Source organism: Pteropus medius, unplaced genomic scaffold (genome assembly GCF_902729225.1).
Source record: "Pteropus medius unplaced genomic scaffold, Ma_sr-lr_union100, whole genome shotgun sequence".
In the NCBI taxonomy this organism is placed as follows: domain Eukaryota; kingdom Metazoa; phylum Chordata; class Mammalia; order Chiroptera; family Pteropodidae; genus Pteropus; species Pteropus medius.
In genome coordinates, this window is record NW_024356248.1 from 2,225,887 (window position 1) to 2,251,670 (window position 25,784).

General features: G+C 45.6%; 1 protein-coding gene across 1 annotated transcript; it reads left to right on the plus strand.

Annotated features, from left to right (window-relative positions):
* The first annotated feature begins 82 nt into the window (after positions 1-82).
* DDB1 (damage specific DNA binding protein 1) lies at positions 83-25,770 on the plus strand. Its single transcript, XM_039860481.1, has 27 exons — positions 83-295; positions 1,484-1,632; positions 2,644-2,760; positions 3,121-3,342; positions 5,249-5,363; positions 6,293-6,390; positions 7,749-7,907; positions 8,491-8,574; positions 9,125-9,241; positions 9,836-9,938; positions 12,465-12,540; positions 12,635-12,743; positions 14,117-14,295; positions 14,392-14,555; positions 14,632-14,739; positions 14,888-15,095; positions 15,793-15,888; positions 15,978-16,089; positions 17,031-17,154; positions 17,479-17,643; positions 18,347-18,441; positions 21,891-22,061; positions 22,415-22,524; positions 22,805-22,974; positions 23,177-23,279; positions 24,322-24,445; positions 25,011-25,770. The coding sequence occupies exons 1-27, from the start codon at positions 235-237 to the stop codon at positions 25,092-25,094; spliced, it is 3,423 nt and encodes a 1,140-aa protein (XP_039716415.1). The 5' UTR covers positions 83-234; the 3' UTR covers positions 25,095-25,770.
* The last annotated feature ends 14 nt before the right edge of the window (positions 25,771-25,784 follow it).

Sequence of the window (25,784 nt, forward strand, 5' to 3'; positions counted from 1 at the left end):
TCCGGGGCGGGGCCTCTTTTGGTTGGCCGCCTCGGGCGCCCTGAGTCCTCCAAGAGGCCAGGTGAGGCCGTCCCGTGATGCCCTGCGCCCTGGCCGCTCTGGGCTGCAACGTGTCTGCGGGGCGGAGGCAGCGGCAGTGGAGTTCGCCGCGCGGGTAGGGGACCCTGTCTCTTCGCTGGTGTCCATCTCTCTGTCGTTGCGCTCGAGTCCCGACGGGCCAGCTCAGGCCTCGACATGTCGTACAACTACGTGGTAACGGCACAGAAGCCCACCGCCGTGAACGGCTGTGTGACCGGTGAGGCTGCTGAGGGCTGGAGACCCCGGCGAGGGAGGGAGCTGGGGGGGAACCTAGGCCTAGGGAGGCCCGCGGCTCCTGGGGCGGCCGGCGGGGAATGGAAGCTGCCGGCGGCCGAGGAACCCCTAGTCCACTTCTGAGGACCTGTCTCCACACGCGCCTTTTGGAGGGAGAGGGAAGCTGCGTTCGAGGGTCCCCTTTCGTCCCGGGAGGTCACTTGACCTCGAGGACAGGGACGGGCCCAGTGGGACGGAGAGCGAAGTGCGAGTTGTTTGTGCGGTGTTGTTGGGGCCCCGAGACTGGCCTCGTGTGGTCAGCGGACGGGGCGGTGGTGATAGCGATTTATGGGTTAGAATTTTCTTGTGGGAGAGCTGGGGGGTCGGGGCGGGGTGCAGGAGGTGGAGGGATGTGAGGCATGTCCGCGCTCACCCAAGGCGGGAGTTCTCCTTGCCTTGGGGCTGTTGTTTACTGGAGGGAGCTGCTGGAAAAGAGGGTTTGGATGGCCCAACCCAGTGCTGGGTTTGCCTTGTTGACTAGGCAAGAATTGTTAAGGACACGGATGTCCAGAATCTGGGAGTAATCGTCTTGAACCAGGTTTTCGGCAAAGTATGAAGACCTCAAACTTGTGTGTGTGCGCAAATACCAATTATGATTCCAAAACAAAACTGTTGTTTGAAGAGTTGGAAGTGTGGAAGAGTGTGGAGGAGGGTACTGGCAGATTGCTGGGAAGAGGTGTGGACAAAACAATGTTTTCACATAAAGCTGTGAGAGTTTTCTTCATTTGACCTGGTGTTTTTGGTAAGGAGTTTGTGAAAATTTAGATAAGGACTGAATAGAGATGCACACTTTCCCCAGTATCCCTTGATGAGAGAATAAGTCTGCCAGTGCAATATGAAAAGTAAAATTTGAGGGTACAGAGGCATCTGAAGTGTTTTCACAGTCATTGTCGGTTGAAGGACTTTTGCTGCTCTTAGGCCCAGCCTAGTTTTCTTAGTCTGATTTGAGAAGTAGCTTTCGTGAATTTATGAAGTGAGGCTGTGAGGTGCTGAATTTGGTGAGAAGGGTGTGAATGGAGGGAGCTGGAGAAATAATATGAATTAAATGAGAATTCTGGAGGTATTAGGTAGAAGTGATAGCATTATTTAGATACCGCTCTGGCTTTAAAAGTTAGAGAATCTGTTCTTTCAGGACATTTTACTTCAGCTGAAGACTTGAACCTGCTGATTGCCAAAAACACAAGATTAGAGATCTATGTGGTCACTGCCGAGGGGCTTCGGCCCGTTAAAGAGGTGGGCATGTATGGGAAGATTGCTGTCATGGAGCTTTTCAGGCCCAAGGTAAGTGCTCTGGGTTGGGCCCAGTGACAAAAATGGTTTTACATTGTTTTATATTGTTGCTTGGGGTGGGTGGAATAAAGCTTAAGAGAGAAACTACTCTTTTTGAATGGCAGACTTTAATTTATGTTCTTCTTGAACAAGCTTCCTAGGAGTGGGAGAGATTGACTAGGGAAAAAGTTTGAAATGTGGATCACCATACCGTGGGTCACTATGGTGCTTCATTCAGAGTGTCGGCTCTAGAGTAGGGCAGTCTTGCCGTCATTCTTTATTAAATCAAACTTTGGATGTCACCGAACCTTTCAGAGTCTTATTTCCCTATCTGCAAAATGGGGATACCAATATCCAATCCCCTGAGTCATTGCGAAGATCAAATGATTTAAGAACACAGGGCCTAACATAAGCATTCACTGTTACTTTAACAGTTACTCTCATATTACCATCGTCATTATTATAATATAAATGTTTTCATTCAGTTAGCCACCACATTGCTTCATTATATCTTAACTGAATCTGACAAGAAAGCAATGGGTTCAAAATTTTAATTATAATCTTTTGAACAAAATACTCACGTTTTGGGGTTCTGTGTTAATAGTAAGTAAAACTTTGTTGATCCGTTTTAGCGTCCACTGTTATTTACATTTTTTCCCTCTTTCTCCAAATACTTGGAGAGGAGTAGAGGAGTCATTTACATTCATCTTTCAGAATTTGAATGAAATGATTGAGGTTAGTTTGATTTGGAAATAAGTGAAGAAATATATGTAGAGCGGAGAGGTGGAGAATCATGAACGTGAGGAGAGGACTAGATGTTTATCAGCTTTAGTTCTGGCCTTTTGTACACACCCTTAGTGTGTGTGTGCACTTACGTGTGACGTACTCACGATGGGTTTTCTCTTCAGAGAGAAAAGAAAGTTCTTAAAGAACTTAGCATGCTTAAAGAATGATGATTAAAGGCTGGCCAGGTATTCCTGTTTTGAACAGATCCTCTTTTGATAGCATAATGTTGGTTTCCAGGGGGAGAGCAAGGACCTACTGTTTATCCTGACAGCTAAGTACAATGCGTGCATCCTGGAGTATAAGCAGAGTGGCGAGAGCATTGACATCATAACGCGAGCCCATGGCAATGTCCAGGTGAGGTGTCTGCTCCAGGCTGATGACGGTTTTCTAGGGCCATCATGATTTGTTGAAGAAAATTGAAGTGCTGGGGGCAGCTCTCTTCAAATGACCAGAGAAACAAGGAAAACACTAAGGGTTTGAGCTTTTATGAGGAAGGGACTTCTGTAGTTTACTCAGAGTCCAAGGGACAGGGTAAATAATTCACGGAGGTTCAGTATTTTGCAAAAAGGAATACACTGACATTTAGGCTCCCTGGCATCAGTAGATGCCACTAGTTTTACTACTACTCCTAAAACCATCCTGGGAAAGAGATGCTGGTGTCCTCTGTTACTCTGGGTGTTGAGGTTCTTTCCTAACCCCAGTTTTACTTCTCAGGACCGGATTGGCCGCCCCTCAGAGACTGGCATTATTGGCATCATTGACCCTGAGTGCCGGATGATTGGCCTGCGGCTCTATGATGGCCTTTTCAAAGTTATTCCACTAGACCGGGACAATAAAGAGCTCAAGGCCTTTAACATTCGCCTGGAGGAGCTGCATGTCATCGACGTCAAGTTCCTATATGGCTGCCAAGCACCTACCATCTGTTTTGTCTATCAGGTACTGGAGCGGGAGGAGAGAGGGAGAAGCTGCGTGAGTTGGTGTAGTAGGAGTTCATTTTCGCAAAATTGAAATGCCTAGATTTTGTAGTAGAGTAGGCAGAAGTGTTTAATGTATTTGTCCTGAAATGTTTTGAATGATAGAATCAATATGGGTCAGGTTTTGGTTGTATCTTGAATGCAGAGGTGCTTTCTGTGGAGGCAAGAAGCTCTGGGGCTTGTAGCAGGTTTTAATCCTGAGATTACACTCTGGTTGTGGGCCTTGGAGATTTCGTAGGGTGACCCAGTTATACTTCATCTCAGTCTCTTAGTGGCATGCTAGGGGATTATTAAAACTTAGCTGTAGAGAAATGATCTAGAAATTGCCTTTATAAGCAAAGAGAAAAATATCTTGGTGAGGCTTTATATATGTCTTCTAAGAAGAGGTTGGCATTTTATTCAGCACTCACTTTCTGGTGACTTGCTGGCTCTTGACTTCTATTTTAGTCTGTGCCTAAAACTTTAGCAGAGCTGATCGTGGGCAGCTGTTCCTTGGGCCAGATCCGTTAAGGAAGGGGGGCAGGGTGGCAGAGCACTAGACTGACCGACATGCCTGTATCTTGGTAAAATCTCAGCCTTTTAACAAAGGGCCATATAGCATGAGGTCATTTCATTAGCATGTGGTTGAATAAATGACGGAAGGAAACATAGTCTAAGTCCATGTATTATGTGTGGACATGAGCACACTTTGACAGGATCTCTGTTAAGTATTGGAAATATTATTGTATATTTGTAGATTCCTAGTGTCACCATATGTATTATAGTTCTGAGGCTGGTTGGAGTTCAGTTGAATAAGGTTAGAACTATTTTGGAGATTTGTTTTATTTTGCAGTGTATTAACTATCAGAGCTGAAATAATTTAGAATTTCTCTTTATTCTTCAGTTTTGTAAATATCAGATTAGTAAAACTCTGATGTTGGTTATTCTGTCTGTTCCCAGCCTCAGGGCTGCCAGTGCGAAGGAGCTTTTGTTTCTGTATGTGTGTCTCAAGGGGCCTAAATCTAAACCCCAGTTTGAACTTCTCGTGAAGTTGAGTCTTACCCCAGTCGTTGATGGGAAAAATCTCTTCATCAACTAAAAATTACTTTATTTCCTGTTTTTTTTTTTCTTTGCCAAAAACTCAATTTGACATACTTACCATGTGAAAGGTAGTTATGCTAAGTGTTTCATGAACTGTAATAGCGACTGAGGGGTGGTCCCAGCCCTGAAACACATGTCGAATTCCTTTCATAACTTCCTAGACGCCTGTCTGGCGTTTGTTGAGGCCCTCCTCCACTGGCCGAATGTAGCCTTTCCCCAGCCCTGCTCTTTTATCTCATAAAGGTGACTGACAGCTCCAGGGCGAAGTGAGTCATGATTCAGAAAAAGGAGGGGGAGATGATGTTGACAGTGGCAGGACTGGAGGTTTTATCTAACTTTAGAGGAGCAATAAAATGTGTGTTCTCCTAACCATCACTCCTTTAGATGTATTTAGCTACTCACTGTGTTTGTTTTTTCTCTTTAGCTATTTTGTAAGTTCTTGAACATATATATATATACTTCTTACACATGTATACGTGCGTACTCACACAAAAGTTCATATTTACATTGTATCTTATAGTGGTCAGTACAGTGACAAATTCATTTTTCTAATATTTAAAGCTTTCCTGGTTGGTTAAAGTGTTGGAAACAGTAGTTCTCAATGTCACTCTGTCCCAACAGTCACAGGCTCAGCTGGTGGCTGTCAGCATGCTGATGGATAAGGATGGATGTGAAGGCTGACAGGGGACAGTATTATCACATGCTGGGTAGTGGTGGTGTCCCTTTCAGGCCCCCTCTCCAGCCCAAGGTTCACCTTTCCTAAGGACTAATCCATTTTCCCCACCTAGGACCCTCAAGGGCGGCACGTAAAAACCTACGAGGTGTCTCTCCGGGAGAAGGAGTTCAATAAGGGCCCCTGGAAACAGGAAAATGTAGAGGCCGAAGCTTCCATGGTGATCGCAGGTTGGTTGGGGGTCTGAGGAAGTTTGCCTCTGCCCCAGGTCTGGGCGGGTTCCCTGTTTTTGTTCCTTCCTCACCTCTGCCCCTTCATCTCAGTGCTCAAGCGCTATTATGCCTGTTTGTTGTTCCGCACTCCCTTATGTGTCCTCCCTTTAAATGTGCTTTCCTTTGTTTTTTCCATTCTGTCTTTGGGATTTTCTTGTTTTTTACCCACCCCCAAAATATAGCTTTCCTTTATTTAGGATGGAGAGATTAACTATAAAACACTGAGGTTGATTTGCAGAGTGGCATATGGAAATTAGTCTCATTATTTTATTGTTGGGCATAATATTTAAAAAACTGAAAGGGACCAATAAAGCTTATCCAGTCTGACTCCTTTATTTCATAGATGAGGAAACAGGGCCCGAGGGACTTGCTCATGCTCCTTGACAAAGCCTGGGCTACATTCCAGGCCTCTTTGTACCTTATCTATACTCTTGCCCCAGTGCTGTGTTGTGTGTCTCACCTAGTAGAGAAATTTTAAAACTCTTAAGTGCAAATTGTCTCTTCTAAATGATGGCCCTGATAGTGGGGCAAATTAAGCTAAGGAACAATTAAGCTGAGTAAAAGCTTTTAAGTAGGAAGGATTTGAAGCTTAGGAGAGAAAATGGGAAGGATGCACATGGAAGAACACCAAGATGACTGTACGCTAGGCGCTCAGAAACACCAAGAGCGGCAATAAAATATCACCAGGATTAGATCGTGCCAGCCTAAGGTTTTTAAGACAGGATTCTCAGCAAAAAGGCTATCATGTTCCCTGGGCTCTCGATGTCTTTTTAAAAACAGTGACCTTGTTGAAATTTGCCTGAGATAACTGGATCAGGGCCCTTGCTGTCTCAGGGTGAGGCGGGGCCAAAGTGCAGAGCATTCTAATGCTGCCCTTTCTTGTGCAGTCCCAGAGCCTTTTGGAGGGGCCATCATCATTGGGCAGGAATCAATCACCTATCACAATGGCGACAAATACCTGGCGATTGCACCTCCTATCATCAAGGTGAGCAGCTTTCTTTTACTTTTTCCTTCTGTCTTTTCTCTTGTTCTTATCCTGCTCCTCTCTTTCTCCCCATTTGTCAAATGGAGATTCACAGATTTCTGTTGTATTTCTAACTAAATGTGTAAGATATTGTGTTGCTCTTTGGGAATACAAAGAAAGATTGGTCTGGTTTTGCCTACAAAGGACTTGCCTGTTTACTAAGAGAGAGAAATAATAATCAAAATAGGTTGACCCTTTGGTGCAGCCACTATGGAAAACAGTATGGCGATTCTTCAAAAAATTAAAAATCGAGCTGCCATACAACCCAGCAGTCCCACTTCTGGGTATTTTATCTGAAGTAAACAAGAACATTAATTCAGAAAGATACATGCACTCCTATATTCATTGCAGCATTATTTATAATAGCCAAGATAGAGAAACAACCATATTCCAAGGTCAGTTGATAGACGAATAGATAAAGAAGATGTGGGTGTAGGGTGTCTGTATACACACATATACACATTACACACACACACATATATATATAACACAATGGAATGTTATTCAGCAATAAAAAAAGAATGAAGTCTTGCCATTTGTCACATTGTGGACCTAGAGAGGATTATGCTAAGTGAAATAAGTCAGAGAAAGATAAATACCGTATGATTTCATTTATATGAGGACTTTAAAAAAAATGAATAAAACGAAACATCCATAGATACAGAGAACAAGTCGATGATTGCCAAAGGGGAGGAGTGTGGGGGAATGAGTGAAAAGGGAAAAAATACTGTGCAGATCTGTCCAAAAAGTGATTCTAGTCATGATAAAAATGGCATACATCAAAAAAAAAAAGGGTTACCCTTTTATCTACCGGGGCAACTTTAAAAAGGAAAAGTTGTGCAAATTCTATTGAATGTGTTCAGGGCTCAAGTCATGTAAAGTAATATAGCAATGAATTATATAGACTTTAAAAAGTTAGTGATAAAAATTTCAAACCTTAAAATTTCAAGTCATAAAAATTAAGTCTTAAGGATAAATGGCAAAATCTATGGTAGCATTATTAGTAGGGGGTAATTAGCGATAGTGAGGATAAATAACAAAATCTATGATAGCATTTATAGTCCAGTGAATACTTATAACTGGTTTCTATTCCGTTTATTTCTGTTTTCCAGTAGAATAATATGAAGAAACATTTAAAGTATATTGAGCACCTCAGAAAATTCTTCGAAATAAAAATGTCTTGATTTTTAATCACCAACGTAATGTTAGCTGAGTGGATTCCTTGATTGTGAAATGGTTGGTTTTAGTAAAGAGAATGGCTTGCTCTCTGGTTGTGGAAGAAGTTTCATCTGTAATGATTGTGTCTTCCTTCTTGGCAGCAAAGCACGATTGTGTGTCACAATCGTGTGGACCCCAATGGTTCCCGCTATCTGTTGGGAGACATGGAAGGACGGCTGTTCATGCTGCTTTTGGAGAAGGAGGAACAGATGGATGGCACCGTCACCCTCAAGGACCTCCGCGTGGAGCTCCTTGGAGAGGTGGGGCTCGTACCTGCTCTGCTGTGTCCTCCTAGGGGCCTAGTGACCCGAGATGTGCGATCCCACACTGAGACTGGGAATTATGTTGCTTAGCAACACCTGGCCACTCCTGCTGTGGACGTTGGTTTTTGAATGAATTAGAGGTTGGAGAATCTCACAGGCAGCCAGGCACTACCTCAAGCATAAAAAAGAAAGGGAAATAAAAGGTACAAGCTAGAATTAAAGATTAATGCTGATAGTTCTGGGAGAAGATTCCCAAAAAAGTTAAAGAATTATGCAGTGAATTTTAGAGGTTTCTAGTTATTTTGAGAAGACCAAAGTTGTTGGGATTAAAATGATCATTTGGAGCAGGCACCTGCACAATAAATTACCAGTCTTTCTGACCGTAGGGATGTGATAAAAACTTCAGAGATTTAGGAACATTTGCTTAGCGTGACCTGGGATTTGAATTAGAGGATTGTTTTGGGAATCACGGCTGTAGTTGGTTGTTTTCTCAGCAGAGGTCTGAGAGATGGATAGGACAGCGTCTGGATCCCACGCGGAGTCCATTCTAATTTCTTTCATGCTGTCGACTTTCCCCTAGACTTCTATTGCTGAATGCTTGACATACCTCGATAACGGCGTTGTGTTCGTTGGGTCGCGCCTTGGTGACTCCCAGCTTGTGAAGGTGAGAAGACATTTTCCTCCTTCTGTCTTTTTCACTGCTGCTTCATCAGGTTTCTCCTGTGTTTAGTGCCTTTCAGATGTTCTTCGGTTCATTTATCTCCCTACTACCCAGCTTTCTACCTGTTTGGTTTAACTTCCTGCCCTGAGTAGATCTTTATCCTAAAAGTTCATTCAGCAAGTGTGCCAGGCAGGGTGCTGGCTTTTGTGGACAACTATGAACAAGATACATCTCTTCCCTTTAATATGTCATAGTCTAATGTACTGGATATTCTCTTAAATATGAAAATTTTGGACCTTCTCTGGAGAAAAATGCCCACCAAACATTTTACGTTAATTTCCAAACTGCTTTGTTAGAAATCCCTGGCTGGTTAGTGGGTTACCTGTAGGACAACCAGGTTCCTTAGTCCATGATCTTCACTTAGACTCCTCCAGTGGAGCACAGGAAGGGCAAATTCTGGTAGGACTGAGAGTTTCTTTTGGATGAAGACCCATTTCTTTAGGGATGAGCCTGTTAGGAGTGTTGTAGGACTACCTTTATTTTTTCATTTTAGCTCAATGTTGACAGCAATGAACAAGGCTCCTATGTAGTGGCCATGGAAACCTTTACTAATTTAGGACCCATTGTGGACATGTGCGTGGTGGACCTGGAGAGGCAGGGGCAAGGACAGGTAAGGGGGTCATCCTGGAAATGGATGGTTGGTGTGCCCACTCGAATTGTGTCGTAGGTTTGCCTGTCTAGAATGGGGAGTGTGTGCTGAAGATAACTTTGAAAAGCTTCACTCATTATTGCCAGTGATGGAAGGATAACTACCATTTATTGACCGCCTATCTCGGGTTGCCAGGCATTTTATATTCATTATCCGTAATCACACGAGCGTCCCGTTAGAGTTTCTTGGCCATTTCAGAAGTGAGGAAACTTAGGGCTGAGAAAGATTAAGGAACTTGTCAGAGGTCACATAACTACTAAGTGGCAGATTGTGTCTGACCTCAGATCCTGTGATCTTTTAGTAGTCTAGGTTGTATGGGTGGAAGCCAGCTTGCTAAGAGAAGCTGTAGGAGCTTTTTGCTTCTTGTACTAGGATATCCTGTTTTCTTGGCAAATTTGAGAGATGTTGGAGATCAACCTCTGCTAAGTCTGCATCCTCGAACCTAGCTCTACGATAAAGGTCCTTGGATTAGTTATAGATAATTTATTTTCTGGGCATCAGTATGATGGCCTAGGCTCTGGAGGGGTTTATTTAGAAACTTTTTTTTCCTTGCAGCTGGTCACATGCTCTGGGGCTTTCAAGGAAGGCTCTTTGCGGATCATCCGGAATGGAATTGGAATCCACGAGCATGCCAGCATTGACTTACCAGGCATCAAAGGTAGCCTTCTGGTGGACATAAGATGCTGGTATTACTTGAGTGACCTTGGCCTTTTGCCTTATTACATATTGCGAAGGCACTTGGGTGGGACCTAGAGGAAAGCAGATCAAATGAAGAGTAAAAGTCATGATAACAAATAAATGATAGAAGCTTAAACATACTTAAAAGTATAAAAATTAACTTAAAAAGAATACTATTGACTAAAATTGGAAAATGAAATAGAAGAATGAGGGAGGAAAAGATTAATGTTTGTAGGGAATTGATAGACTCTCTAAAGAAAGTGGGGACGGAGGATATCATATAAGGTATAAGTATAAAAGATAACTTCTAGAACGAAAATACAAATCTTAAATTCTAGGCAAAATATGGTGATCCAAAAGATCAAAGACTATAGTGAAAGACTTTCACAGCGTATAAACAGTCAGCATAACGTAAAATAATGTAACAGAACTGATATCAAACATCTGTATGAGTATCTATCTGACAGATATGTTTTAAAGAAAAGATAATCAGATTGAATCATGAAATCATTTCAAAGTTTTATATAGGAGGCACATCTAAAATAAAGTAATTCAGAATACGAAAAAGTAAGGTGAGAATAGAAAAGAAATAGAGATTTTTGAGTTAGAAAGGAAGAGATAATGTAACTACAAAACCCAAGAGAGTGAACCGAAACACTATAGACAGTGAGAATTTATTAAAGTGGCAGGATATAAAATTAATATAGTGAAGTCAATAACTTTCACGTAAAAACACAATGAGAAGGTATAGTAGAGGGAAAGAGGTAATTAACAGTAGCAATAAAATGATAAAATACCAAGGAATAAATTCAACAAGAAATGTGTAAAATCTATACAAGGGAATCTTTAAAATACTCTTGAAGGATTAAAAGGATAGATTGATTAAATGAAAAAGATATACCAAAGTCTTGTAAATCATTCTAAAGCAATTCTCTCTTTGACTTTTTATATTTAAGGTATCGCAATAAAAATATCAGTAGATTTTTTATCTTGACCTAGACAAGTTAAAATCCAAATGGAAAAGGAAAAAACAAGAAAAGCCAGGAAAACTTGAAAAAGAGTGGTGAGATGGGACTAGCCTTACCAGATAGTAAAACGTACTGTAACACTTCAGTAATTAGAAGTGTGGTTTTAGTGCATGAATAAGTGGGCTCAGAAGTCCAGAAATAGACACAATTCTCTGTGGGAATTTAGTGTATGATGCTGGCGCTATCTCAGTTCAGGGAGATAAAGATGATTCTTTTAAATAAATGGTATAGGGATAGTGGTCATATGGGAAAAAGTAAGGCCAGACCCATACCACACAATGTATAGCTTGCTGGAATCTAAACAGATGAAGGACTTAATGTAAAAAGAAGCTATACAAAAACTAAAAGAAAAAGTTGGTGAATTCCCTTCTAATTTTGGAGTGAGGAGGTCTTTTAAACCATAACTCAAAGTACGGAAGCCAAAAAGAAAGATTGATAAATTCAACAACATAAAAAAGAAAACACTTCTTCATGGCAAAAGCAAAACACTCAGCTAATTTAGAAGAAATGGCAAACTGGATAAAAACATGTTCATCTTCTAGACAAAGGCCTAATCTCCTAATTTATGAAAAAATTTGTAGAAAGAAATTTCCTGACCCAAAATTGGCAAGAGACAACATGGACAGGTAGTAGTCCTCACTTGTATTAAGAGAAATGCAAATCAAAACAGCGATATCATACTTTACCAGATGACCAAAACTAAAAGTTTGACAATACATAATGTTTGTGAGGCTGTAAGGAAATAAGTGTGCTCCTTGACAATATCCACCAAAACAGCTGCATCTAGGGATTACCCGGCAGCCCCAATTCTGGGCTTTTACCCTGTAGACCTTCATATGTAAGATTATTTGTTGTGGCATTGTATCTTATAGCAAAATGGTGGGAGAAAAAGAACATCCGTCAGTGGACTTACCAATCAACTGGTATAGCCATAAAATCAGATTCTGTGCAGATGTCCAAAGCAAGGAACTATTCTGTTTTGATAAGGCTCAGGAATATAGTAAGTGAAAAAGCAAGGTGCAGACCAGTGTGTGATAGGCTCCTTTATATTTGTATTTGCTTGTAACAAACACAGTTCTTTCCTAGTTCCTTGAAAAAAAAAATTGGATTATTAACCAATTTATCCCAATAAATTTAAATAAATAAATAAATGGAAAGACAAACTAGAAACTCTTCTTGATGACTTTTTTAGGGGATAGATTGGAGGGAGAGGTAAAGGAATGAGAATTCTGTGTTTGATTTTGAGTCATGGAAATGTATTATCCCATCTGAAATCAAATGAAAAAATTTAAAATATCAGGCTCAAAACAGTTTTTAGAATACCTAATTTCTTCAGAATCTTAAATCCAGGAAAGAACAGTGTGCGTTTCAGCTCACAACTGACTCTAAATTTCCTGATCTTCCCCTGGGGTCAGGCTGGTCCTTCCTTAGATGTGTTGGTCTGTGCTGTGCATCTTAATTCTTGATCTGTGTTTCAGGCCTATGGCCACTGCGGTCCGATCCTAACCGGGAGACTGATGACACTTTGGTGCTCTCTTTTGTCGGCCAGACAAGGTAAGATGAGTCTGGTGCCAGCTCCAGTTGCTCATGTGAAGGTTGCAAGGTGGGGAAGCTGGTCCGGCTGACCTGGCCTTCAATTCTGCTGCAGAGTTCTCATGTTAAACGGAGAGGAGGTGGAAGAAACTGAACTGATGGGTTTCGTGGATGATCAGCAGACTTTCTTCTGTGGCAACGTGGCTCATCAACAGCTTATCCAGGTAACAACTGAGAAGGGACCAGGCCCCATGTACTTGAATTTGACCTAGAGTGCAGTACAGAGCACCTCTGGATTTTAAAAGTCTATTCTTATGGTTCTAAAGTAATGTTAAAGGGCTAGAAGAAATTTAAATTACGTGATAACCAACTCACTACCAGAGATAACAATTTAACAACTCTTAATTTTGGAGATGTTGCTTTTAGCTTCATTTTTCCTCTACACTGTATGTATATTGTATTTATCCATGTTTTCTTTTATAGATTGGGATTATATATTTTCTGGGGGTACTGTTTTAGTACTAATTACATCCTGTCTTCTGAGACACACATTTTCCCCCTCATTATAATATTAATACATACTTATTGGAAAAATGTCAAAAAGCACAAAGAAGAAGAAAGTCATAATGCTACCATCCTATATGACTGTTGGCAGCACTTGCCACATATTATTAGAACCAGAGCTCTAACTCTGTTTGGAATCTTGTTTTAAATCTATCCGTGATAAGGGGGTCACTTGTTAGCCATGAGAGCCCGATTTCTGAGCCTCCTTCCCCCTCCCCCCGTCAGTCTCTGTTTGGAGCGACCCTGGTGCTCTTCAGCTTTGCACACCCCTCGCCTTTTCATCTGCTCTCTACTCTGGCCAGAGTCAGTGTTTGTCAGTGTTGGGTACAGGACTTGAGTGCCTGAGGATTATTGAACTGTCTCTACTTTATCTTCTTGGTCTTCCTTTAGCCAACAGGCAGTGCTGGACTTGGTAAGAACTGGAGGGAGGTTTTGTCAGTTTGTGGATCAGGTGTGTGTCGTGGGGCAGTACCGACTCATTGCTTCATTAGCGTTTTCTAACTAGTGGCCCGAAGACTGACACAGCTCACAGATCTATTATTAAAGGGTTTTTCTCCTTAAATATAAACTGTTTTGATAGGTAAGATGAATTGATACATAATAATGTTGTCAAAATGCTTTGGGGACATTTCGATACGATTGTTGCCTTTAGTAAAGAATTTTGAATTGTTTTAATGATTCGTGCACAGTAAAGAACTTGGATACTTTAGAGGTGTCATTTGGGGTTGAGAAAAACTGCTGGCCTGGGTCTTACTCCATTGATTCCTTTCCACAGGATGTGGTTTGAGTTACCCCATCCTTAATCAGAATGAAGCAGGCCTTTTATTCTCGCTGTAGGCATGCAAGCTGCAAGCTGCCTTAAGTCAGTCTTTTTCAGAGCTTCACCTACACATGACATTGTAATTAATCATTGCAGGATTTTGGAAAAATATATGGCAGAAGAGGACTTGCGTAGCTTATTCTTAGGGCTCTCCCAGGGCAGCTCTTAGCACCTTCCTGCAGCTACTCGAAGACACTGCTCTTCTCTCTCTAGATCACTTCCGCGTCAGTGAGGTTGGTCTCTCAAGAACCCAAAGCTCTTGTCAGTGAATGGAAGGAGCCTCAGGGCAAGAACATTAGCGTGGCCTCCTGCAACAGCAGCCAGGTGGTGGTAGCCGTGGGACGGGCCCTCTACTACCTGCAGATCCATCCTCAGGAGCTCCGACAGATCAGGTGTGTGTTTATCTGTCTGCACTTTTTTCCTCCCCTGTTCTCTGAGACTTTTTTCATTGTTGGCTTCCCTCCTCTGCCATATTCTTCTTTGTTCAGCCACACAGAGATGGAACACGAAGTGGCCTGCTTGGACATCACTCCCTTAGGGGACAGCAATGGGCTGTCCCCACTTTGTGCCATTGGCCTCTGGACAGACATCTCAGCCCGTATCTTGAAGCTGCCCTCCTTTGAGCTACTGCACAAAGAGATGCTGGGTGGAGGTATGGACCTTTTAAACGTAGGCTGGGATCAGAGTCAGCATGTGGACCAGGAGCGTAATGCAGCTCTTTCCCACAGAGATCATCCCTCGCTCCATCCTGATGACCACCTTTGAGAGTAGCCACTACCTCCTCTGTGCGCTGGGAGATGGGGCGCTTTTCTACTTTGGGCTCAACATTGAGACAGGTGAGACGCACGTGTCGGCTGAGGGGCTCTGAAAACTGAGGAGAGTTGGAGTTGCAGAGTTCTTAGCCTCGGGGTGCTGATTTTGGACTTTCATAGTCCAGCTTTCTGTCCTTCTTTGCCTTTGCTCTTCGGACCCCGTTCTCTGTAGGCCTGCTGAGCGACCGGAAGAAGGTGACTCTGGGCACCCAGCCCACGGTGTTGAGGACTTTCCGCTCTCTTTCCACCACGAACGTCTTTGCTTGCTCCGACCGCCCCACTGTCATCTACAGCAGCAACCACAAATTGGTCTTCTCCAACGTCAACCTCAAGGAAGTGAACTACATGTGTCCCCTCAACTCAGATGGCTATCCCGACAGGTGAGCCTCTTTTTCTTGCCTCAGCAAGAGCCGTGGATTGAGAGCGTTGTCATGCTCAGTAAAAAGCGGAGGTGGGAGGTGTAGAGCAGAGGCGCTCGGATCTGGCCACCCATAGAAATACCTGGGAGACTTATTTTAAAAGTGCAGATTTTTTTGACTCCTCAGATTCTGATTCAGTAGCTCTGAGGTTGGGCCCTAGAGTCTGTATTTTCAGAAAACCTCTCTGGCGATCAAATGATTGAACTCCTGATTTAGAGATCATTATGTATGCCCCTAGAGCTGGAGTTCTCAAAGTGTGGCCCCCACCACCACAGCACTGCCTGAGAACTCTTTAGAAATGTTAAGTTGCGGGTGGGGCTGCGGTCTGATTTAACAGGCCCTCCAGCTGATTCTGATAGTTTGATCATTGCGATTGAAAAATCTCTGTTCTTGATTCTAATGCTGCATCATTGGCATTAAATTGAAAGCTGATAAATCTCAACCTAGGCCCACCTAGACCAATTTAATAAGATGATCTTCGAGTGGGACTAGGCAGAATTTTGAAGTCTCCTCACGTGATTTTTAGCAACAGTCTAAATTGAGAACCACTGCCCATGAGTAAGCTGGTGGGATTCTACTCTGTTTTTTTCCCCTTATGGAGTTGCCTCCTAGAATCTTTTCCTTCCTTGGTCTCTTCAGTCTAAATCCTTCTTTCTAGCCTGGCGCTGGCCAACAACAGCACCCTCACCATTGGCACCATCGATGAGATCCAGAAGCTGCATATTCGCACAGTTCCCCTCTACGAGTCTCCCAGGTGAGGCAGTGGTAGCAGAGCTGTAGACGGTGGGGATCGGGGAGTCGGTGGACTTTTCTGAGAGACACTGTTCTATACTTGTTCTGCAGGAAGATCTGTTATCAGGAAGTGTCTCAGTGCTTTGGGGTCCTCTCCAGCCGTATTGAAGTTCAGGACACGAGTGGGGGCACCACTGCCCTGAGGCCCAGTGCCAGCACGCAGGTGAGGGCAGGACAAAGAAAGATGGCGTTAGAGTAGGGGCAAACTCTTCTCTGCAGGGTCAGATAGTAACTGTTTTCGACTTTGCATGCCTCATGGTCTTGGTCACTACTTAACACTGCTGTTACGAAAGCAGCCGTGGACAACAGGTGGGGACAGCTGGGTTCCAGTAAAACTTTACTCGGGAAAACAGGCACGAGCTGGATTTGGCCCCTCATGGGAGGGTTCAGAAGAATTTGGGATGAGGGCGGCAGTCAGTGATCGTCAGTTTAGGTACTTTGTGTATAGTTGGGGACGGCATAGCATGGTAAGTAAGAACATGGGATTTGGAGTCTCACAGAACTAGCGTCAAGGTTTATTGCTAGCTGCGTGACCTCAGTCACGTTTAAGCTTCAGTTTTCTCATCTGCAGATGCTAATAGGACAGTCTAGAGCCGCCCATAATAGGCTCAATGGAGACATTAACTGATCTTTTTATTCCATGTATTCCTGGCCTTTCTTTCTCCCATTCGGCTGTGTTAGGACTTCTTCCCTAATCCCAAGCAGAAGGTCTTTATAGTTTTATAGTTTTCTTTTTATTTGAAGTGCTCCCTACTCTTCCCATTGAGAGTGGTGGAGCCTGTCACTTTATTAGGTCTCCTAGTTCCTTGTTAGCTTTGTTTGATTGACGTGGCATCACTGTTTTAATGATTGTTAATGAACCTTAGATTTTTTTTGGTCTTTTGGACTCCCGTGTCACTTCCATATGGGATTTGGATCCTGAGAACGAGTATGTCCTCAGTCCCTCTGTCCTTTCTGAAGCCTCGGCACTTCAGGCTCCACTTGAGCTGCCAACCTTGAGTTTTCCTCGTCAGACTCAGTCTCTAACCCTGTCCGATCCCCTCACTGGTGTTCCCAGCACTTGTTCTTCTTCCGAGGGATGATAAGCGTCCTTTCTGTCTTCAGGCCTTGTCCAGCAGTGTCAGCTCCAGCAAGCTGTTCTCCAGCAGCACAGCCCCTCACGAGACCTCCTTCGGAGAAGAGGTGGAGGTGCACAACCTCCTCATCATTGACCAGCACACCTTCGAAGGTGCGAGGAGCTCTTTCTGTCGTTTTGTACCGAGTTCTCCCTAAACTAGGCTGTTCTGGGTTCTGATGTAGTCCCACATTCGGTGGACACTGTGACAGATGTCCTGGGGCAGCGGGGGGCGGGAGGAGGAGAGGAAAGGGCGAGACCTCTGAGTCTGCCGTGAGTGTGGAGTATTAGGCCTCCTCAGGTCGGTACCAGGTGGGGAGGAGACAGGAACGGCAGGAGGCCAGTGCCCTGTCATCGCGCACAAGCCATGGGCCCCAAGTGCGGGGTTACATGTACGTGTGACCATCGGCCAGTCATCCCTCTCTACTCTCCTCCTAGTGCTTCATGCCCACCAGTTTCTGCAGAACGAGTATGCCCTCAGCCTGGTCTCCTGCAAGCTGGGCAAAGACCCCAACACGTACTTCATTGTGGGCACAGCCATGGTGTACCCGGAAGAGGCAGAGCCCAAGCAAGGTCGTATTGTGGTCTTTCAATATTCGGATGGTAAGTAGGCACAGTCTCCAGCTTTTGAGAGGTTTGAAATTCTGGAAAAGTAAGCATAGTGTTTTAGGTTTCAGAGCCTCAGTTAAGCAGCAGAACTTGGGATAATTGTTGTGACACAGGGTATTTTATTACTTTCTCTCAAGCTGTTGATGGTCTGAATGCATTTTGGAGTAGTTAAGCAGAGGCACGTACAATCTAGCATGTATTTCTTCCTTTTCTACTCTTTGAAAGGTATAAAAAAGGGAAAGGTGAGTGGTGAGTAAGAATCTAGTGGCTAGAGGAAGCGTTAGGAATCTTGGATTTGTTTTCCACTTGGTCGCTCAGCCATTTGGGTCCTCTTTCCAGCTTCAGCACTTTGGGTTCATTTCTGTGTCTTTTCTCGCCTTCCCAGTACAGTTCTAAAGACTAGCCATCAGCCCAGTGTCAGATCAGATGGCTGAGATGGACGTGGTCTCCATCTCAAGAGACAGAGCTGGGGTTTCAGGGTGGAGGCAGATCTTGGACACCATCTGGAATCACTGCATGTTACCTTGGGGTTCTTATTTCCGGTGTTGGTTAATCCCAGTATATACTGAATCTGCGTTTTCCTGCTTTCAGAGGTGGTTTTAGGGGCAGGAGTTAGAGTCAGAGGGGAAATCAGAGGATTTGTTTGATTAAATGTGGGCTCATAAAGGAGATTCAAGGGTATCTTTTTTCCCCCCAGGAAAACTACAGACTGTGGCTGAAAAGGAAGTGAAAGGGGCCGTGTACTCTATGGTGGAATTTAATGGGAAGCTGTTAGCCAGCATCAATAGCACGGTGAGGCCCATACCACTTGGTATCTGTCATACCGTAGGTTGCACAGAGTATGTCTCCCTTATGTTTCCTGGGGCTGTGTGTGTGTCCACTTTTAAGGATAACATGGTAATGGGCCTGCAGGGTGGGGCTGGGGATCTGAGAGGCTTGGGCTGGACCAGAGATTAGACTTAGTTACGTGAACCCCCGTGCGCGTCAGATCCTAAGTGCTGTGGGGATTGAGAAGGGGAAAGGCCATGGCTCCTGCTCCAGAAGAGTCCTAAGTGCAGGAGCTCCTGCCCTGCTGGAGTTGGGGCGTGCCACCCTCCCAGTATGTGGGTGTGTTCACCAACCAGAGAACTCTTTGAACCGCATAGTTTAGGGATTTTTATGGCGCCTTCACTAGACATGATGGATTAACTCAGTCTCTAGCCTCTCTTTTCTCTCCAGAGGATGGGTGGGACCTAAAATTCCAGGCTTCTAATCATGGCTTGGTCTTTCTGGTGACCAGCCCCCATCCCGAAGCCATCTAGGAGTCACCAAGAGTGGCCTTGTTAGAGCAAAACACACTCCTATCACTCAGGAAATTCCAAAGGTTTTAGGAGCTCTGCATCAGGAACTGGGGGAAGGTACCAAATATATATGTCTTACTACGTCACAGCGAGGACATTAGAGGTTTGTTTTTTGGACATGCTGAGTTCCAGTAGTCATCTTAGTGAAACGCCAGGTAGGCGGCAGGATGAGGGAGGCATGAGGTAAGCTGGAGAGATCGGCATGCCCGGTATTAGGTGGCTTTAAAGCTGGAAGTCTGGATAAGAGCACCTGAGCTCAGGGGGGAATTGATAAGCTGCATGTGCTGCCCGTAGGTTGGTAACGTAAGGATTAAGAAGAATTGGCCATTGGTTCTAGCACCATGGACATCAGTGGTGACCTTGACCAGAGCTCTTGGTTGAGTGTTGGGGATGGAAGGAAATCTGAAGAGGGTTCAACTAGGACTAGGTGGAGAGGACAGCTAGCATTAGAAAGCCCTGTCAGGGAGTTTGGTAGTATAGGAGAAGAAAGTAATGGGGGAACCACTGGGAAACGTGAGGCCGAGAGAGTTCTTCCTGCCTTTGTAAGTTAGGGTCTACTGCGTACGCTTCTGTTACGATGGGAACAGTCTGTTAGAGGAGAATGGCAGGAGCCATGTCTCTGAGTAGGCGGCAGGGAGGTGTGGGATCGGGTGCATGATGTTGGCTTCAGGTGGTGGGAACATTGAAAATCCTCTGGTTCTGTCCATCTTCTGTGAAGCAGCTGAGAGGAAAGGTGGGAGAGGAGGTATTCGAGGCTTGAGGACTGTGGAGGAGGGATGAACTTGGTCCAGGATCTGGGGAGTAATGCACTAGGCAAGTGCACAGTTACTGAGAGGCCTGAGAGCCCGTTTTCAGTGCGTGGTCTTGCGTTTACAGACGAGACCAGTCATCCTGGTTGGTGGTTTTTTCTCAGCTGTAGTTGAAAGTTAGAACTTCACTGAAGTCAGGTTTTGTTGGGTGAGCACGATCAAGGGGGAGAAGGGCAAGGGAGCTTAGTGTGTGTGAGAGGGATTATGGTGCTGGCCTCTGGGCATCTGAGAAAAGGTGAAACTGAGCACACGGCATCCTGGAGTTATTTTTAATGACAGGTTCTAAGAGGTGACCATAGCAATAAACAAGATAAGTGGGGAAGAGGGCTCGAGAAAAGGTTCGGGGTCGGAATCAGAAGGGTCTTCCTCGTGTGAACATTAAAGTCACCAGGAGTGATGGGGCGGGGTGGGAGTGGTCTGGCGGCGTGAACTTCAGAGCCGGCATCTTTGTGGGGAGGAGGGTAGACGTCTGAGAGGGCAGGCAGTGAGGTGCACGGAAGGCTGTCCTTCCTCCAGTCTCAGTGATACGAGGGACAATAGGAGAGGAAGTACCCAAGTTGAGAGGGTCACAGGGCCCTTATGAACGAACCACATTTTAGTTAGAATAACAAGGGACCAGCCAGAGAACAGATGTACTGTGACTAGTGACAGTGTGTTCCAGAGGGCGCAGTGAACTGATGCCAGGATTGGGAGGGGTCAGATGTGAGGTGAGATTAGGAGACACACAGCTAATCCATTGCTGTCCAATAGAAATAATATAGGAGCCACGTGAATAAAAGTAAAAGTAGATGAAATTCAATTTAGTAACGTATTTTATTTAACCCAGCAGATCTAAATATTATTTTAACATATAATCAATATAAAAATTATTAGATAATTTTACTTTTTTTTTCATACTGAGACTTCAAAATCCGGTGAGTAGTTTACATTTATAGCACATCCCAATTTTGCCTAGCCACATTTTAGGTGTTTTGTAGCCATGAGTGGCTACTGCGTTGGTCTTGGAGGTCTAGAACCTGTTGGGTTGAGAGTAGGAGGCCTGGGTTTTTGGTGGTGTCTGACTTCGGTCTTGACTATCTGTCTTTAAGACAGCAGGGAGGCTGAGAGTGGAGAGCGAGCGGTGGGTTGTGTTGCCAGGAGTGTGGAGAGCGCTCAGCCCCTTCTTTACTGTTGGATGTGCGGAGGGTGTTCTCAGCACCCTTGACCCTGCCAGTGGAAGTATTTTAACTATTACAGATGACTGTAGAAGTGAGTTCGGGTTTTTTTGGACATTCCTTGAGAAATCATGGCTTCATGTATTCTGTCCAGGAGTTTCTGCATGTGCAGAGGCCATGTGTGGGGCCTACTGGGCTTGGAAGGATCTGTCAGGGCAGGCTTCTCCCAGGGTTGAGTCTGTCTTCCTCCGACTGTGCTGTGCTGAATATCTGTCCATCTGTCCGCCCGTTACAGAGCACCTTCATTCTTTTGGAGCTGTGGCCGTAACTGAAGACGCATTGCAGTAGAGAAAGAAAACGTTTGTTGTTCGTTTGTTTTACTTTGGATGGAGGGGTGGCCACACACGCTAGTGCTTTAGAGTCCTTTGTTATGTGACAACATTTCTGTTGGACTTTCCTCGTTGGGCTCACATCAAAGGTTCTAGGAGTGAATGAGTTTGAGAAGGGTTTGGAAAAGGCACTTTGTTGGGAGGTGACCTTGTTCCTTTCCGATCAGGTAATCATAGATGGATCTTCTCTTTCCAGAGATATTTCCATAGGTCCGTCACCGAACTTCAGTCACAAGAAACCACCTTTTGTCTTATCCACAGTATCGCTTGCATCGCCGTTGACTTAGTATTCGTCTTCACAGTGACTCATTTTTTTATGTAAAGGAAAACTTTGTATTATTAGTTTGATGTGCTCACTCTATTTTTATAGCTCATAAGTACAAAATACTGAAATAAAAAATGTTCATGCAAGTACCACGTGAGACCATTTCACAGCCCACGTTTGCTTGGTCACTGGTGCTGCAGGTGGAGGACTGAAGACCTGGGAAGACAGTAATTCTGAGAGGACTCGTGCCTCTCAGGTTGAGAGAACTGCAATGCCCTCCCCAGGTGCGGCTTTATGAGTGGACGACAGAGAAGGAACTTCGCACCGAGTGCAACCATTACAACAACATCATGGCCCTCTACCTGAAGACCAAGGGTGACTTCATCCTGGTGGGCGATCTCATGCGCTCCGTGCTGCTGCTCGCCTACAAGCCCATGGAGGGAAACTTCGAAGAGGTAGTGGGGGCGGGGCAGGCCTCTGGCTCGAGCCTCGACCCCGCCAGTGTTTCTCTGGTTGGTGAGGGACAGTCAAGCCCAGTGGGGGCAGAAGTGCTTTCCCTGGAGCATACGTTCTGCATCAATTAAGTATCCTTACAGGCTGCCCAACTTGAACTCTGAGCACTCTTCATTTTGGGGGCTACGTTGGCCAGCGATTAGGGAGAATCTCTCTAGAGTGGCAGTTGTTAAACCAAGGGCTGGATCTTCCCAGGGCAGACTCTTGGCTTCTGGCTAAAGAAGACAGACTCCAGAACTGGGTACCATGCAAACTGCTGATTGTATTTTCTTGTTGGAACCTTGTTTATTTTAAGATTGCTCGAGACTTTAACCCCAACTGGATGAGTGCTGTCGAAATCTTGGATGATGACAATTTCCTGGGGGCTGAAAATGCCTTTAACTTGTTTGTGTGTCAGAAGGATAGGTGAGTGACCTGCTTGGGAATGGCGGGGAGGGTGGCTGGAGCCCCTGGTCGATGGTGGATGAGGACATCGTGTTCCCCTCTCGGGTTCAGGTGCTCCTCCTCACAGAGGTGGTTTTTTTTTTCATGAGAGAATCAGAGCCACAAAAATCAGCCTCTTCCGACCAGCTCCTCTGCTATGGGGTGTGTGGGCTCACCGGGCCTTCAGTGTCCGGTGTCCACGCACATCAGTCCCTGTGGGGCCGGGATGTTTGGGTGCTGAGTTTGTCACACCGCCTTTCAGCGCTGCCACCACTGACGAGGAGCGGCAGCACCTCCAGGAGGTCGGTCTCTTCCACCTGGGCGAGTTCGTCAACGTCTTCTGCCACGGCTCTCTGGTCATGCAGAATCTGGGCGAGACGTCCACCCCCACCCAGGGCTCCGTGCTCTTCGGCACAGTCAACGGCATGATTGGTAAGGTCACCCCTGCTGGCACACTCCCCCATGGCCTCCTTCCTGAGGGAAGAGAGAGAGCAACCGGACATGAGCTAGGCGGTTACAGAGGAGGCCGGCTAGCCGGTCCGTCCTTTGCTGCGTTCCTGGGCCGCCCTCTGCAGAAAATGCTGGCGTGGGCCCCAGAGCTCTCCATAGCTCACTGCTGCTTTTACCTCTTCAGGGCTGGTGACCTCGCTGTCAGAGAGTTGGTACAACCTCTTGTTGGACATGCAGAATCGACTCAATAAAGTCATCAAAAGTGTGGGCAAGATTGAGCACTCCTTATATCCTTCCCAGAGGTGTCTGTCCCCTTGCTGAGAGTCATGTCCTGGCACAGAGAGCTGCATGACCCTGAGCTGCTTCTGGAAACTGCTGTCTAAGAAATGTCTTAACTAGGTTTCTGTGTGGAACAGACTTTTTTTATTTTTTTTAACTTACAGAAAAATTCAAACACGATTGTAGGGAGAAGAGTATAACGAATCCCCGCCTAGCTATCACCCAGCTTCAACTCGTTCATCTTGGAACTGTACATTTATGTTCTGAAATGTGTCTGTTCTGGCCTTTCTGGCATTGCATGTCAAACCAGTTTAGATGACAACGTAGGAACATCCTTTCAGAGAAATTTTTGTTGAGGGGGGGCGGTGGTATCTAGGAGCCTCACTAGAGAGCCTAGCAAAAGATGGGACAAGTGAAGAAGCCGAAAACTCCAGAAGCCCAAGGGTCAGCCCCCTTGGGACATCCAGGATTCCAGTATTACTGGAAGCTTGTTTCTTACAGAGGGCCCTCCCCCAGGCAGGAAGTGGGAGGGCTCCTGCTGTGATCCTGTGAGGTTGTTCACACTTTGCTTCGAGACAGTATGGCCCAGCAGTATGGCCCAGCCGTAGCCATGGAAGGAGGAGATGGGCCAATGTGTGGGCTTTTTGATCTCCAGCAGGACCATGAGCACACCTGTGGTCTCACGAAGCCTCAGTTCATTCATCGGTGAAGGTGGAGGCCAGCCTTAGAAGGGCGGTCCTACCCAGGCGTGCATGTCCCGTCCACCCTGAACCCTCGTAAAAAATGTCCACACGCTTTCAGGCTCTACACTCAAAGACTGATCTGTACTTTTAAAACTGTTACTTTGAAGAACACTTCTGTTGGAATAGGAAATAATTTTACATATGTTTCAATTCCAAAACTGTCCAAAAATCAGTGTGATTTTCAGTTGACTCTGTTGTTTCCTAGTCTCTTCCTGATGATTGCTTCAGTTTGTGGTCTTGTGCAGAGTGAGCTGACAGAGTAAGGGTATTTCTAAATAATCAGACATTCCTTAACTCACCTGTCCACCTGGAGATCCTTTCACACTGAGCGAAAGACAGAACCAGCCACTGGCTTCATCGATGGAGACTTGATTGAGAGCTTCCTGGATATTAGCCGGCCCAAGATGCAGGAGGTTGTGGCAAACCTACAGGTGAGCTCTGTGGTGTTCAGCCCTGGACCAGTTACACAAGTGCATTACAGGGCGGGGCTCTCCAGGAGCCCGTCAGGACTCCAGGTGTGTCCCCCCCCCACGTCCCCAAGGCCAGCTGCCCCTGCATGGGAGGGTGGAGTCTGAGGGCAAGGAGATGCGTCTGAGGCTTGTGGATGCCCAGCACTGTAGTAGCAATTTTACCCATGTGACCTCTGTTCTTTATCAGTGAGGGCACGTCGCGGGGCAAGTCAGGGCATCTGGCAGTCCCTCAGGAGCGAGCCAGGGTCAAGATCCCTCAGGGAAGAGAAATTTCCGGTGCTGGAGTTTGGGGTATTGCTCCCTGGAGATGGCGCCTCTGGGGAGCACCCCGGAAGGGAGAAACATATGCCAGGTGGCAGCGTCTGCACCAGCTTTGCTGTCAGTGGGTCTTGTTGACCTGGACCCCCAAGGAGGGGGGTGGCTTCTGACGAGAACCTTCTCCCTGCCATGGCGGTGCTTGAGCCAGGGCTTTCCCTCACCGTGGGCGTCCCCTTCCCTCACGACCTTCCCCCTTTCCTTGCTACAGTACGATGATGGCAGCGGAATGAAGCGAGAGGCCACCGCGGACGACCTGATCAAGGTTGTGGAGGAGCTGACGCGGATCCATTAGCCAAGGGCAGGGACCCCCCTCTCCCAGACCCTCCCCGAAGGCTTTGCCCTCCTGCCTCCCCTCCCCCACCACTGTCTTCTCGGCCGTGGGAACCTTCCCTGAGCCAACTGCCCCAGAGCCCACAGTCACCTGTGTGGGAATGGGGATTTCTTAGAACTAAAACCAGTTCACTGGAGACCTAGGAATGGGCTGAAGGTGAAATATTTTCTCCCTGGATTTTTACCAGTCTCACATGATTCCAACCATCACCTTGGGCCACCAAGCCTTGATTGGTGTCGCCAGTAGTCCTCCTTCCAGGGGGGGATTTTGCAGCTCTTTGGCTGAAAGGAAGCTCTTTGCGTGTGTCTCACACTCATGCATTGTCCTCTACTATCTTTTTATGTAGGTTGGGGGTGTGGGGAGGTTTTGGGTGGAAGGGAAGAGGGGTGGGAAGGGTTCATTGTCTTTGAGAGCTTCCTTTTATTTTGTTCTGTTGCCTCTGAGGGCTTTGGGTCTGGAGGCGTGACCACCAGGCCATGGGCTGCTTGAGCATAAGACCTGGAGATGGTGGATGATCCCCACGCCGCAGCCTTTTTGTCTCTGGGGAACTGCCTTCTTCAGAGAGCAGGAGGTGGGTGGGTGTGAATTGGTGGTTAGTTTCTGAGTTTTACCAAATAAAGTAGAATCTAAGAAGAAAGATCTGTTTGTCTC

What these genes read in the sequence shown, in the direction of transcription:
- DDB1 (XM_039860481.1), top strand. Translation starts at nt 235, where the DNA reads ATGTCGTACAACTACGTGGTAACGGCACAGAAGCCCACCGCCGTGAAC. An exon ending in CTCATCAACAGCTTATCCAG is followed by an intron (nt 12,744 to 14,116) that starts GTAACAACTGAG and finishes TTCTCTCTCTAG; the next exon opens with ATCACTTCCGCGTCAGTGAG. An exon ending in TGGAGGGAAACTTCGAAGAG is followed by an intron (nt 22,062 to 22,414) that starts GTAGTGGGGGCG and finishes GTTTATTTTAAG; the next exon opens with ATTGCTCGAGACTTTAACCC.